The sequence below is a fragment of the Seriola aureovittata genome, chromosome 2 (assembly GCF_021018895.1).
Source record: "Seriola aureovittata isolate HTS-2021-v1 ecotype China chromosome 2, ASM2101889v1, whole genome shotgun sequence".
Lineage (NCBI taxonomy): Eukaryota > Metazoa > Chordata > Actinopteri > Carangiformes > Carangidae > Seriola > Seriola aureovittata.
The window spans coordinates 1,271,883-1,287,554 of NC_079365.1; the positions used below are offsets into that span (position 1 = coordinate 1,271,883).

Consider the following 15,672-nt stretch of genomic DNA (forward strand, 5'->3'; position numbering starts at 1 on the left):
AGAGATCATTTATGATACGGAGCTAAAACTTTTCCTACTTCACTATGTATTGCTGTAAAATGATGCAAATCCTCTGTTAATATATTGCATCTGTAACAGCAGCCTACTCCTGGGGCCAAAGGAATAATCAAAGCTATTCAGCCCTTAGGCCTACAACAGCACATGTTTAGGACTATACCTATCTATTATGTAAGTTGATGTGGGTGTGTTGTTGTGTGTTGGAGATTTTTCTTCCAGTGTTACACTAATAGAAGTGTGGAATAGGTCTGGCAAAGCACTGTCCATTGATTATTTGGTTAAAAATATGCGTACTGATAAAAGCTGCTAAGAGTAATCCTTTCATGTGGTAAATTTCACAGTAGGAAAAATGAAGGATTAACAGGACATGGGCAATGATCAGTGCTTAACTTGTAAATTAGGAGGTTATGAAACACAGAGTCGGAGCACATCTGGTCCCCCAAGCACTCAATTTTATTGTGGGACAGCCCTGAGCCCTCACACTTAAGTGTGTGAGTCCAGGAGGGCAGATGTTAGAACTGGACCTGATTGTCTGTACCACGTCATGGCAAAACATCTCTTAGTTCATGCAAATCCAGTCTTGTGGTGATGCTACAAGAAAAGCCGGAGGACCATCAAATCAGATGAAATTTCATAGGAAAAGTGAAAATTTGAACTGCTGGTGGCCCCACAGTAAAAGTCAGAGGACCACCACAGTCACTACAATTCATTCTGTGGGGACCATGAAACAAACACAGATCACTATTTGCACAATGATCAGGGATCTATCCTTTGTGTATTGAATCAGGTGAGATACACATGTTGAAGTAGCTATGGAACCTATCCACACAGTAACTATATATGTGCTATATGGCAAAGCTGCTGGAGCATCCTCAAAAATGTAACTCATCATCATGGCTATGGTGGAAATATCATGTGGGGACCACATGAACTGTGATTGGTCAGCATGGGCTGCTTGTATTCCTCATGCTGGTGGAGATTGTAGGACAAAAGCTCAGTAATATTCTTATTATTAATAACACACATCTCCCACTGTGAATCATCTACACAATGCAATCACTGCTCTCAAATACAGCAATCTCCTGTTCGATAATGAGTTCAAATACAATCTACCTGGGTATAACTGTAAGCAGATGCTTAACCCAATGTCACTCTATATCACACAGTTAATGAAAGAATATAAACACAGACAGTGGGTATTATAATAAAAGAATGATACAGGCTGTTCACACATTATATGATCACCCAGAGCTGCAGTTTTGCTTTCACCACTGTGTTAAAATGTGAAAGTATAAACCTAAACCTCCCCCATAGACACATAAAGACTGTTAACATGAAATAATAAACTCTACACTGATGTCACAATGTATATGTACAACAACTAATTCACCATTGTCTCACTGCTCATGACTGAGCACCAGTGTTTGCTAACATTAGATCATATATGGCATTTTGTATTGGTAATAAAATACCAAGCCAATATTGGAAAAGTAAGGGTGCGCTATCAGATAGCTAACATTAGTTAGCTAAATTATAACTTAGGGCCAAAGTTAGAAGCTAGCTAAATTTGCATTATTCAGAAATTCTAAAAGTAAGAGTTTAAAGTGTAAACACGCCAGATAGTTAGCTACTGCTATTTACATTTACTTACAGTACTCAACTAGCTTGTGTGATGCATGGGAGTAGAGACTTTAGGGCATGAGAGACTAATGGGAGCGAGGTAGACAGAGAGATGTGAAGCTAATGTCGGTTTAGAAAGAAAGGTTTAGGACGGTCCACTTTAGGGATGTCTGAAATCGCAGTACAAGATCCAGGCATGAATATTGTAATATTTATAATTACAGGTGACTAGGATAAATGTTTAATCTCCCTATAACTGTCGTTTTTACCTTTTTTGGAGGGATCCAAGTCCCAAGGAACGTATCGGTACAAGGAACAGCTTTTTAAACTGTTATTATTATTCAATAATATAGAGGTTATTATTTTGTAAAAAAAAATAAAATAATTTGATGTACACACGCTGGGAAAAAAACTGATGGCTGTTCAGGGTAAGGCTGAATCAGATGAAGACATCAGTAGTCAATAGATCTTCACCATTCCATTATTTATTTTTTAAATCAGTCGAAGCTTTTATTGTGAAAGCCAACCCCTTTGATTCCGGTTGGTACTGACTGAACCTGTCCTCTTTTGACTCAGCTGGATCATCAGGTGGCCGTTCATCTATTGTGCTCGCAGCCTGATCAAACTGATCCCAGAGCAGCCGGGGATCGGGTTTCAGTACAGTGGTCAGCTCCGGGCCCTGCCTCTTCCTCCCCCCGGCAGCAGAGCATCAACACATCAACGTTTGGTCCTGTTTTCTCTCCCTGCGACCCCTCCCCCTTTATATCCTCTCTCATGATAAATCCCTCCTGTGTCCTACTGACTGGCAGAGTTGAAAGGCTTGGAAATCACGCAATTAGATATCAAGAGTTTGGTTTCTCCTGCTGGTTAACGTGACTGACGACAGTTTTTCTTCCTGAGAAGCAACAGTCTGAGCCGCTCATCAGTCCGGTTGTGCGTCTTCTCAGCGGCTTCAGTTGGATCTCTCTCTCTGTGCTTCTCTCTGAGGCTGATCCGCATCTGTTTTTTTCTACTTTGGCAGTTTTACTTTTGCAGCAGGTGTAGTCTCCATCTCAGCAGCCTCAGCAGCATGTTGGACCCGTCTTCCAGCGAGGAGGAAGGGGATGAGATATTGGAGGTGGAACGCAAAGAGGTGGCGGCCCCGAAGAGCCTCGGAGGAGCGCGACTGTCACCGGGCCGAGCCGCCGACGGCCACGGTGGCGGAGGGCTTCAGCCCCGGGGCCGCGGGAGCGGCGGTGGCCGACCCTCCAGCCCCAGCCCGTCGGTGGGCAGCGACAAGGAGAAGGAGGACCTGGAGAAGATGCAGAGGGAGGAGGAGGAGAGGAAAAAGAGACTCCAGCTGTATGTGTTTGTGATGCGCTGCATCGCCTATCCGTTCAACGCAAAGCAACCTACTGATATGGCAAGGAGGCAGCAGAAGGTAAGATCGGTGTGGACAAGCAGAAACACCCCAAAGCTAAACCCAACACTGTCATTTAAACACATCTCTCACTTCTACAACGCTTCTCCAAGATACATGACACCAACTGTTGCTTCCGTAGTCGCACCATGTCGCTGGATGCCTTATGGTCGAATATTCAAGAATGAAAAATATATTTCAGTTTACTCAACCTCACAGTCTGAGATCTGAGACAAATCTTCTCCACATTTATAGCACACCACATGGAGATCATCCACACCTTAATACTTTTATTCGAAAAGGTGGAACATCGACCGTGATGGAGGATGCGCAGTCTGAGATGATAATTACACCGCACATTAAGCCTCTACCAGAGGGAAGGCAGCAACTCCACATGAGTGAATGCCTTTTGACTGAAAATAACATTTATCGTCCTTTAATTCAACATCAACGGTCATGACAGAGCTGAGTTGTGCCTTAAATTGTTAAAAAGGTTTCAGAAGCAGTGAAACGTGTTAATCCAAACTAAACAAAAGGAACAGGCTGAAAGATGAGGGAGAGAGAGAGAGAATGTGGATTCATGTTGTTCCCACCCATTGTAGTAGCTCTTGCATATGTGAATTGCCTCTGGGCACAGAAGCATCATTGCTGTTCCCTCCTCCTGCTCAGTCTCAAGCTGAGCTCTCGTTAGAACAATCTCCTGCACGTGAGAAACAGCCTCTCTACACCTCTCTCCAGAGTGACATCTTGTGTCTGGGAGTAATGCTCTTCAACAGTTCATCAGTAATGATGTGTTCCTCTTGAGGAAATGTGAACATGGCTTTACAGGGATATTTTAGACGGATGTATAGTTGTGGTTGTGCTGTCTGACATTATGTTTTAAAGATACACTCTGACTTTGTTGTAATAATGTTTCTCAACTCATCTGCAGACCCCTAGTGGTCTGTACCGGAGCTGCAGGCAGGTTGATGTTTAGTATATATGAAATTAACTAGTTTGTATGTTATGTTCTAGGAAAAAGGTAGAGTTTACACTTTGTCTACACCAGTTGCAGAGTGAAAGTAACATGTTAGCAGGAGCAGCTGCAGTCCTTCACTTTCCTCTTCTCCAGTGTTGTATTTTAAGTGTTGATCTATAAGAAGGTGTATGGTGGTTTTAAGAACCAAAAACCATCTCAGTGTAGTTTACATCTCCTCTCTCTGGCTTCTCTCTGGAGCTCTACTAACAACAGAGCGTTCCTATTGGTGGTTCTAAAAAACACATCTCTTCAGATGGACATGTGTCAATATCAGAGAGAGAGACAGAGAGAGAGAGAGAGAGAGAGAGAGAGAGAGAGAGAGAGAGAGAGCCTGTTCTTCTTCTCCTGGACAGGTAACAGGCTGCTAACTGTAATATCTACATGTGTTGTAGTGGTTGGTTGTGTTGGTAGATTTACCATGCAAGCATATGATGGATGACCACTTAAAGTTGAATATTGCTAATAGTTTAGTTCCTCCTGCTAAGAATAGCCAAAGGCTGTGTTGCTTGTGTTGCTTGTGTTGCTTGTGTTGCGTGCGTGCATGAAGTGTGTGCATGTGCCAGTGTGAGGAGCCCTGCAGCAGGGCTGCAGGTGGGCTTGAAATTGGGATCCATCAGTTTTTGGTCACTAAGTGCAAGAAAAACATCATAACAAGTAGACAGACACACAGCCACCATCATGCCCTCCTGTTCTAAAGCTTTCAGTGGTTCTAATCACAGTATTGTAATTCATGTTAATGATTGTTATTACTTTATGAGAAGCAAGTAACAAAATCTGTTTGCTTCAACATGTAGAGAAAAACACCAGCACTAATATTTACTAGAAAAGAAATGTACTACTTTCTCCTCCATGTTAATTTTTTTCAGTAATTATATCAGATTATATTAAACCACAGATTTATAATGATGTTGAAAACACTTCACAGGCACTTCTGATCCTGCGTAATGACCCTCATTTAACCTCAAAGAGCCTGATTATTATCTCCACACATTTAGCAAGAGGAGACAGTCAACACACATTTATATGGAATTTAACCTGTTTTGTAGATAACGAAGGAGCTGCAACATCAGACCTTATGAGACGTGGAAACTGGACTCCAGTATCCCCCTCACACAGCTGACATGTTTGTTTAACATGTGTTGGACCGATTCACAAGAGAGAGCTGTATGTCTGGTTAGAGACACCAGTCTGCTGTGTTCTTCCATACACTTACTGAGTAACCACAGAATTACACTGAATTACATCAAACAGCTGTTGAAATGTAGGTTTCAGTTTCTTACTCTCTCTTCATCGACAGTGTGCTCTCTATATTTCTTTCTCTTTCTCTCTCTCTCTCTCTCTCTCTCTCTCTCTCTCTCTCTCTCCTGCTCGCCTTCTCTCTCTCTTTCTCTGTGTTCTACTTACTGTATAAACATTGTAATCATTTAATTAGTTTCCATTCTTGGTTTTAAATGTCAGTTCACCAAAGCTCAGTGGAGTCCAACTGACGCCCAGTCCTGGTCAGGAGGAGTGTTGTTAAGGAGGGTCAGCTGGTATGTGTTGACCCATTCATGTAGACCCCTGACAAAGGTTTGAATAGAGTATAACATGACATAAAATGAAAATTGCTCATCTGATACATGTATCAAAAAACATTTTCTTGCAGCCTGGTTTGCTTCCTTGTTGTGCACATTGTCCCTTCACATGTGCGTTACTTTTCTCCCCTTGGCTCTGCCTGGTCCTTCCTTCATTGTATAAAAAGACTATAGGTGAAAACCTAGTATATGCCTGGACTGCCTCTGCTCAAATCCTCCATCACCAAACACGTAAATGAAAGACAAAGACTGAGCTGGGATTTCAGCTGGATTTACTGTAACATGATCACTCAGAGAGAAAGGTAGAAGAGACACAATAGCTTTCTTTTTATTAAGTTAGTGAGAGTGAGAGAGAGACAGAGAGAGAGAGAGGGAGAGAGAGAGTGAGAGAGAGCGAGCAAGAGAGAGAGAGAAAGGGAGAGAGGATGACATGCAGCTAAGGGCCACAGGCCAGACTCAAAACTGGCCACCGGGACAAGAACTAAGCCCAAATGTCTCGTGCTCCACCAGATGAACGACAGGGGCCAGAGACAGATTATCTTTCTTATTCAGTCTCTCACACAGAGCACAGCCTCCGTCTGGATCCACAATAATTTATTCTTTATTTCCTTCAACTCCAGAACGTCACAGACTTTTATTAGAGGCAGGTCTTTATGTCTAACTCCCTCTGTTTGTTATGTAGAGTTGGTCATAGTCGTTAGTACGAAGCTTCGTTACCGATGACTTCTCTCTCTCCCTTCCTCTCTCCTGCTCTCTCTGCTCAGTGTGTCTCATGTTTAGTTATTCCTCTGTCTCCTTTAGCAATAATGATACATGGAATGAAAGTAGTTTATTTGCTGTAATGGAGGTGAGGCTCAGTGTATTGGAAGCTCTCCTCCTCTTCCCTGCAGTTCCTGAGTAGCCGGGAAACCAGGGCAGCCCAGTCTCTCCCTGTGTTTCCTCTCTGCCTCTCCAACAAATGAAGGTGAAAATGTCAAAAAAAAATAATGAAGAAGAAGAATAATGATTGACAGTTGGAGGTTTTACAGACGTCTCTTTTCGAACGAAGGGGATTTGTGTGTTACTGTAACTGCTGCTGTATCAAAGTGGCAGGAAGGCAGACTGACCGCGCTGTGTCCACACTTTTATCAGTGACTGACTAGAGTCTTCACATCACTGTGAATTTGCCAGGCAACCTGCCAGGACTTCAGGAAGTCACTACGACTGGCTGCTGTTTGCCAAGAAATACTTCCAGCGTGTAACTCCCCGTAAACCCACTGTCTGTCATTCTCACATCTCTGGTGGAGAGCTACAGTGTTTTAATTGGTTTAGTTTTACAGGTGCATGTGTTGGTGTATTCTTGAACTTTGGACAGAGCCAAGCTAGCTGTTTCTCCCTGCTTCCAGTCTTTATGCTAAGCTTAACTAAGCTAACCTGGGCGAAGGTAATCAGCTTCTGTCTGCAGCTCCAACAAACAGAGAGTGGTACTCGTCTTGACAAGCAAATGAACATATTAATGATAAGAAGAGATGGCTAACTATGAAGTGTTAATTTTAGTATATATGGATGTATTCACTGACTGGTTATAATCCATCCTCATCCACCACGGCTTTCACAGTGGACTTGTTTGCATAATGTTCTGTAATGTCTACCAGCATGCAGTGAAGCGGTGCTTTCGAAAGCCGGAACATACCACAGAGAGCTGGTTCAGTGAGTGAGCTGCTGGTAGAAATCACACAAACTGAGATGTCAGCTTGACTTGGAGAGAACAGGCAGCAGTCATGAAGACTGATACCAGCGTCTCTGTGCCCGTCTGTGATCACACTGCTTTGTCTCCATCAGAGGTTGACGCACAGTCACGGGTGGTTATGTTGTTCCTGCTCTTCTTCATGTCTAAGAAATGGGCAGATTCGGAGCAGTGGAGGGAACAGTGTTCTGGTAATTTTTCATATGAGAGTAACAGTAGAGCAAACCTGTCCTCAACTAGTATTTATAACAACAAAAACAGTTAGGCTATGTTGTGTGATATTGCGTTGAGTACTTTCATGCAGTTATGGAGAATTCATAGTTCATGAAGGCGTTACAAGGGGAAAGACTGTAAATTAAAAACAAAACTTTCACGTTTGGCTGCTGTTGTTCCTGTTCAGTAAGACACGTCTAGATAAGTCATTTCCACAACAAACCTTCAGCTCACCACAATCACCACAGTGAATGAAAGAACATAACTGTGGCGACTGCAGGGCTGTAGGCTTATTATTTAGTAATGAGATGAGGCAAAACTTCCTTTACTGTACTTGTACTTGTTATTGTAGAGAACGAATAAAAGCACAATATAGCCCAGTCATACGCAATGCACACATTTAGTTTTACAGTAGTTCTATCACTGGGTGAAAAGGCAGTGAACTATAATCAATAATCAATCATAGGTACAGTGGTAGGTACACCTCTTACTCAAAACATATCTTTTTGTTGTTTTGCATGAATATGCTGTAGCCTTGCTCGTCCTAGTGAGTCCAAGCTAGTGTCTGGTAGTAATACTACATTACAAAATGTAAACAGGTAGTGGGAAGTCTTACCCAGCTTCACAGAGCCAGTACAATGGTAATGTAAAGTCAACCTTTACGCTGAATGATAAGACAACCCACTGCACTCAACTCAAACACTTAGCAGGTACTGTATTGTATGTACTGTATCTTGTATCTGAATGAATGTACAGCACATTTAAACACCCAGCTCAGCCAGTTGAAGTGGGGTAAACAGTGCCAGGGTTGTACAGTGGATATTGTCAGGTAAAGACTGTTCTCACTAAAGCTCCTGTTGTTTTCTGAGGGTGTCAACATGTTATTTTGGTGTCATCATTTTACACTATATCCACCTCATTGTCCCCACGAGACCCCTTCCTCCCTCCCCTGGGGAGTGCATGATGAAAGACACTACTGAGGAGCTCTCCTCATGTCCTCATGTATGATGTGTAGAACGGTCCATTAACTGACTGTGTTTACGAGCATGTTTGTTGACGACATCTGCCCACAATCTAGTCTCATAAAAACAGCAATATGAAATGAGAGAATCTGAATTGAAATGACATGTTTCAACATGAAGTGCAGTGAACTTAAACTACTCAACAGTATAGGCAATAATGCCCAAAAACTAACTTAAAAAAAAAGATCATAAGACAATCTTTTTGGGAAGCATCACGATCCACGATCAGAATCACGATCTGCATTCTGTTTCAGTGCTGGTTTTATTTTGAAAGTCCTGACTGGTGACTTGACTGGAGTTGTGATTCGTATCTGTCCGCGGTATTGGTGCTTCTTTTGAATGTTAGAAACGCCCGCTGCTATTCTTCACCCACAATGGTGTTTCCAAATGATGTCACAATCACACTTTTTGTTTAGTTCATATGGACTATAGGTGCTATATGGAAGTGTTCTGTTTTGAAAGTTCAGTCTCTGCCCCAGCTCATCCCGCCCTGCCTGCAGGTTCTTGTTCTGCTCATCATCAGTGGAGAACTGCTTTATGTGGAGCTACAGTTAGCGGGCCTGCTGTTTAACAGAGACTGAACTTTTAAATTATCTAAATATAGAAACTCTTGCGTGAGGTGATCTGTATGATTCATCTGAAAAGTAGATCATATGTCAAAGTAAGCTCGTCACATACACCACCCCTAATACTGTATAAATTAAGTTAAACAAGCTCCACTTCAAGGAGCTACAGCATTAAAATGCTCCTTACATGTTAATGCATCAATATTAATAATCCAGTAACATAAAATATATAATAAAACACCCAAAATGTACCAATTCTGCAGAGCAAGTGCTTTTACTTTACTTTTGATACTTCCTACAAACTGCTCTTAAGAAGAAATTTCTTCTTAAAACCCACTTAACGCAGTTTTAATGAACACATTCACTCATGTTTTCTTATTATTCTGAGGTAAGAACAAAATGTGCAAACTTGAGTACAGTGTGTGTATGGAAGCCCACTGCTGCCACTGTGATGAAACAAAAAAGATCCTGGAAAGTCTTTACAAATTTGATAATAACTCACACAATGAGAAACTTTCTCACCTCAGCTGTCTATCACAGTCATGTGCACTATTAGCTCTCATTGCACTGGAAAAGAGCTAGGCATAGTGCATGGTTTTGCACCACTGTAGCACAAGTGACTTATAGATATTGTTGTGAGCTTCATGAAGGTCAGTCATTTGGTGACAGCAGGGATGTATGTCCGACTTAGAACTGAAAGTTACAAACAACTTAAAAGTTATGATGAGTGCATTTAGACTGAAGCCCTGTATGAGTTATACCTGGGTGTAACTTTTACATCTAGTATGTGGCAGGTGTAAGTTGGAAAGTCAAACTGGTATCCATGGTAATAATAATGGGAAAAATATTGATCAACCAAGAGGAAAAACAACGATGGCAGCACCTTTTGTTCACAGAATAAATAATAAAGTACAATTTTGATCAGATTATTTCTGCTATAGCATGTTCACTTCATTTTCATTGTGTAAAAGTAACAGTTGTTTCAGCAAAACCACAGAAACACAACTGATAGATACATTCCAATTAATAATGTTTCCATTCAGACGTCGCTTCAAACTTCAAGCAAAAGTAAAACTTTTTTAATGACTGTATTTTTGTTTGTGCCAGCCCTCTGCAGTGACGGGGACCCTGCTGTGCCAAAGCAGAAGCAGTTTTTTAAATGTTTTTCAGTTGTAAATACTACAGCAGCTTTTTCTTGCTTCCTACAGTAAATATCTCCAACGGAGAGAGCTGAATGTGGGTGCTAGGCACCCTATGATCTTTATCCCCCTCCGAAGAATGAGGAATCCATTTGACTGTGGTTTAAATTTTAAACCTGAAGAAACCACTGAAGCAACGCCTGTTTGTTCTTAGCTGTGCTATGAAGCCTCAATGAAAACACCAACGCAACGTCTCTCAAGGGATCGGCAGTTGATGTGAACTCTTGTCACTAGTCTTAGTTGGTGTCCCTGATGACACTTAATATATGCTCTCACATAAAGCTCATCCATCCTCCTCTGTCTATAAGTTTATCTTCCCATGTCCCATGTATGTTGCTCATCACTGTGAACACAGGACATTTGTAAAATTTAGGACCAATATATGTAAAATAATTATTTGAATAACTAATACTGCAGAAGTTGCTCTTAAAAGAAAAAAGTTATATCAGCTTGGTGGGTTAACGAACTTGTGAATAGTCCTGGTATATAATATATAATATATAATAATATAATAAGGTTTTTTTTTTATTTTTATTTTTTAAGTTACTTTTTTGGGCATTTTTGCTTTTACTGTGATAGTCACTGTGAGAGAGAGACAGGAAAGTCAGGGAGAGAGAGAGGGATGACATGCAGAAAAGGGGTGCGGGTCAGACTTGAACCCATGGCTGCTGCCGTTAGGACTAAACCCATGTGGTTCGTGCTCTACCGGGTAGTAATAACTCATTTATATAGCACCTTTAAAAACAAAGTTAACGAAGAGTTTAGACAGCAAAGCAAAAGAAATAACAGCCAAGTGGCTCAGGAGGAAAAATAACAACAATATAACAACAGGAAGCCAGATAGTAAGACCAGATGAAAGCAGGACAGAAATGAGAAGTTAAAGACAAAAGACAAACATTGTTCTCAAGTATAAATAAAAACTATAGATACAGTAAAACAAAAAAAAAAAACGAAACAATAAAAATGATACAAATACAACATCACATAAAATCAAGTCTATAAAAATGGGTTTAAGAAGTGACTTTGATTCAGGTCATTCTAAAGCCAAGGGTCCCTCCGTATGCTTTATGTTGTCTGTTAAACTGATTGTGGTTTTACATGGCCTTATGTTTGGCAGATGACAGGCACTGTGATGCAGATGTTGACCAGGTGCTGACAGTCAGTGGGAAGTGTGTCTGAGACAGAGGAACACAATGTGGTGCTAAAGAGTCTGTGTTGTGAACAGACTGTTCCATCACTGGCTTCTTTGATCACATCAAATACCTGCAGCAAAACTTTCAGATGCACATCATGGATCAAATGTTGATGACCATGCAGGTGGGTGACCTTGCAGAATGTGTTGCTGTGTCCCAGGGGACAGTGAGCAGGATCCTCTCCTAACACAATAGAGGAACAAATGAGGATTCCATGGTTCCATGGGAGTCAATCTGGGAAATGACGCCTCGGTGCCTCTGGGAGAAGTTCCCCAACAACACCTGCATCATTGACTGCACTGAGCCCACCCTGCAGAAACCACACAAACCTGACTCCAGAGGCGAGTCATACAGCCATTAATATCTCAGCTGTACTCTGTGGGATTGTTATGGAGGCAGATGTAGCAATGGGTTCATCACTCAAGAGTGCCTCCTGGAGTTCCTTTGTCCCGGCGAGGATGTGATGGCAGACAGAGGCTTTACCGTAACAGATCTGCTGTTTGAGAGAAGGGTTAATCTTGTTTTAGCAGCATTCACTCAGACAGGAGGGCAGTGGTCCGATGAGGATGTTACTGGCACAAAGACGATTGCAAATGTGCGTAAACATGTGGAGAGAACACTTTCACAACACATCCAGCTAATAACAACAGTCAATTCATCAATGTTTAACTCTTTTCCGAGCAGGGCTGTATACAGGAATGAGGTGAGCGGGGGCAGGATGGGGATGGACTTCTTATGCTTTTATCTGTATCATCACACAAATCCAGAATCTTATAGTGTCTGGTTGGACATGTAACGTACTGGATTCTCAGATTTTCTGTCTGTGCAGTGGTTCATATCATCAAGAACAATGTTACGGGCTTTAGGGGATATACAGTAGTTAGAAGTCTCTGTGCTACTTGGTGGATACATTCACAGGCTTGGACACAAGAGTGAGGTATGTAATTAAACTGAGAGCTGCTCAAGGTCAGCAGTACAAAACATCTCTCTAAGAATACCAGGTTTACATCAGCGTTCACTAACATAGAGGTAAACCTCCCCGCTCAGTGACTTGCCTGTAGTTGCAGCGTCTATCCAGCCGAACTGGACATGCAAAATCTGTTGAATCCCAGAATCCTTTCTTCTCTATCTATCTATCTATCTCCATCTGACAGACAAGTCTCAGTCAGAATGCAGACATGTCTGAATTTGTGGCAATAACTTCAGCTGCAGTTAATTTCAAAGGGACTGAGCATTGGAAAGGATACAAGAGGGTAGAGTTATGAGAGAAGAGAATCTATATATGTCTATATATAGAAGAGAATGAAGAGATCTATAGTTACTTTGCACGTTTAAAAACGTTCCTGCTCAACATGTCAGTACATAAGGCCAGTTACTGGAGAACACTTATGGCTTATAACACAATAAACTTGATGAAAAACAACAATAAAACAACATAAAACTACCATCACAGCCTCCACCTGCTGCTGGTCACTGCACAAGCATGCAAAATTAGACTTTTAATTATCTGGAAAAATGTGCTGTAAACCTATTGGTGAGCTACTATTTTTTCAGACTCTGTCTTTAAAGTTGTTGTCTTTATCATTTCCGTTGCCCGAACAGAGCTGGGTTTGAGACATTAAATGACTGAGAGACTCTGCCATGTTTTTTTTAGACTTTAGCCTCAGCTGCTGCAGTTTCAAGGACCTACCTACCGACCTTGGTTGAATGTGTTCTTCTTGTGGATGAAATGTCAGAGCCAATTGAAAAAAAACTAAAGGTTGCTTTTTTGCAAGAAAGTGTTTATTTATGGGACGTTCAACAAAATATATAGTCACATGAAAAATGTGCGCTGTAGCAGTGTGTTAAGATCTTAAAGTTACTCTGCCCTTTACTTTTCAGGTAGCAATGGTCATACAAACATTTAACATCATTCGTCACTAACAAGGAAGGAAATTGACTCATGCTGATTTCAGAAGGGAAAAACATTTTCATTTTCAGTTCAAACGGCTGCTGTGAGAGCAGAGACAAACACTGAGAAGGCTCTTGAATGAGAGCCATTCAAAAACACATCAGCATCACGGTTCAGACACAGTGTCAGGATCAGTCTGTGTGTTACGGGAGGACATGAAGCAGGAGGAGACAGAAAATGGAAGTCTAATCTGACATTTTGTGTTTAGTTCACACTCTCGCACACATTTTCCAGTCAGCTGGGAGGTGGGTGGTACTGCGCTGGACTCGAGATGCTGTGGGCTGAAAAGAGATAAAGGCATGGCTGTTCCCTGTTCGAGAGGTTTCTGTAACATTCAGACCTTTTTGTGAAGACTTTTTAGGTCTTGAAACATTGTTTCAGGTGGAGCTGATCTGAAGAAGGAAATAATCTTAAGTGTTGTGTTAACACTGACATCCTCCTAATGAAGTTGTTATGGTGACTGTTTTAGCACATTTTAAACATCTAGCAGACACAGAGCCACCTCTGATGTAGTGTTTGTGTCCAGTGTTTCCTTTCTTTTAGCTCTGTTTTGGTCTCCACCACCTCCTGGGGGGAATATGTGACTCTTTAGCTGCTAAATGCTCCACTGTGTTCACCAGGTAGACTTCAGATTCTCATTTCATTGAAAACAGCTGCCTTCTTTCTTCTTCTCATTTTTTATGTTTTAGTTTTCCTGGGTGCGTGAGGGTGGAGGAAAGGAATGAGGGATGCTCACCCATCGTTCACCCACTGGTGATCGTTATTGTACAGTGATTAATGTAAAATAAAAAGATGTGAGAAAAAGAAAACAGCTGGCTGCTGCGTTTGGAAATGAGGTTGATGAAAGCTGTGACACTGAACAAGACAGAAACATAAGGCAACTTTAAACTTCCGAATGAGTTTAACCAGATGGAGCCAGTTCAAATTTCATGGTTGAAAATTAACTTAACTCATTTGTCTTGATAAATTGTGCTCTTTCTGTGACCTTTAAAAGCAATTATCAATTGACTGCATATGATTTTATTTTGAACTCATCCCTCTTTTTGAAGAATGAATTTACAGAGCCAAATGCCAACCGGATTGTTTCTTTTGTGACACATGAAGTAATTTTTTACAGTTTTACAGGCCTGCTGCAGGTAGACACAGATTTACAGTCAACTAATTGTCTGATGACCTGTGTAACCTGAGGCCTGTACCATGAAGCGATCGGTGGGTTATACAGGTTGTCTTCGGGCTTAACTCTTGGGTTACTGAGGTTACTTGAGGTTTCTTGTATCACACACTCTTTACTCAACCACTCCAACTTGAACAACCAACAACCCTCTGATACCACCCATGGGAGTGTCTCCTGAAATAAGGCCCCTATGGTGGCAGGTGTACTAGACTTTGGTTGTCATAGTTACTGTTACAGCCCAGTTTGCTGTTTGGGGAGCCCAGGAAAAAGCCCCTGGAAAACCACTTGGCAGTGGTAATACAAAATTATTAAGTAGCCAGGAGGGTAAATAAGTAAACAAAGGTACAACGAAGGAGAGAGAGTAACTAAAAGAGGGGAACAGGTGCTGCTTAAATCAAAAACAGAATAAAACAAAAAAGACTCTACCTTTACAAGAGCTGCCAAAATCAATTTCTAAACTAAATGAAACAAAAGAACCTGTCTGCTCTAAGTTCCTAATGACCTGAACTATAGTGTTTCTTCTTTGCTTGAGATGCAAATGACTCTTACTGATGCAAATGACTCATACTGAGTCTCTAGTCTAGTCTCAGTCCCCAACAATCAATAAAAGCACCTCACAAATGAATTCACAATATTCACAAAATGTTAAGGACAGCAAGAGGTACGGTGGCGAGCTGTATCTCTGATTCTGCTGCCCCGAATGACTGGCCGGGACTTTAAACTCTTCCTTTTTCAGAATGGCTGCAGCTATGGACTGGCAGGTACCGTCAGCCGTGCTAATGGGGAAGGCGGCTGCAGAACTGGAGACTCCTCCCCTCAGCGCCAACCAATCCCATCGCTTGGTCCACGCAGCCAGGGAGGAGGGGCACCAGTAACAGTTATAATATTAACGATGCAGACTGTACTGAGAGTGGCTTACCAACCTCGTCGCCATGGTTACTGTAATAAAGGTCATGACTCGGTTAGGTTTAGGAAAAGATAGTGATTTGGGTTAAAATA

At 41.6% G+C, this 15,672-nt stretch overlaps 1 protein-coding gene across 3 annotated transcripts in view; it reads left to right on the forward strand.

Annotated features, from left to right (window-relative positions):
- Positions 1–530: 530 nt before the first annotated feature.
- Positions 531–15,672, forward strand: part of cadpsa (Ca2+-dependent activator protein for secretion a) — a 205,561-nt gene continuing 190,419 nt past the window's right edge. For all 3 annotated transcript variants that reach the window (XM_056394806.1, XM_056394789.1, XM_056394798.1), the window contains exon 1: positions 531–3,058. In XM_056394806.1, the coding sequence (XP_056250781.1) occupies positions 2,708–3,058 (351 nt within the window). In that variant the 5' untranslated portion in view covers positions 531–2,707. The remainder of the gene's footprint in view (positions 3,059–15,672) is intronic.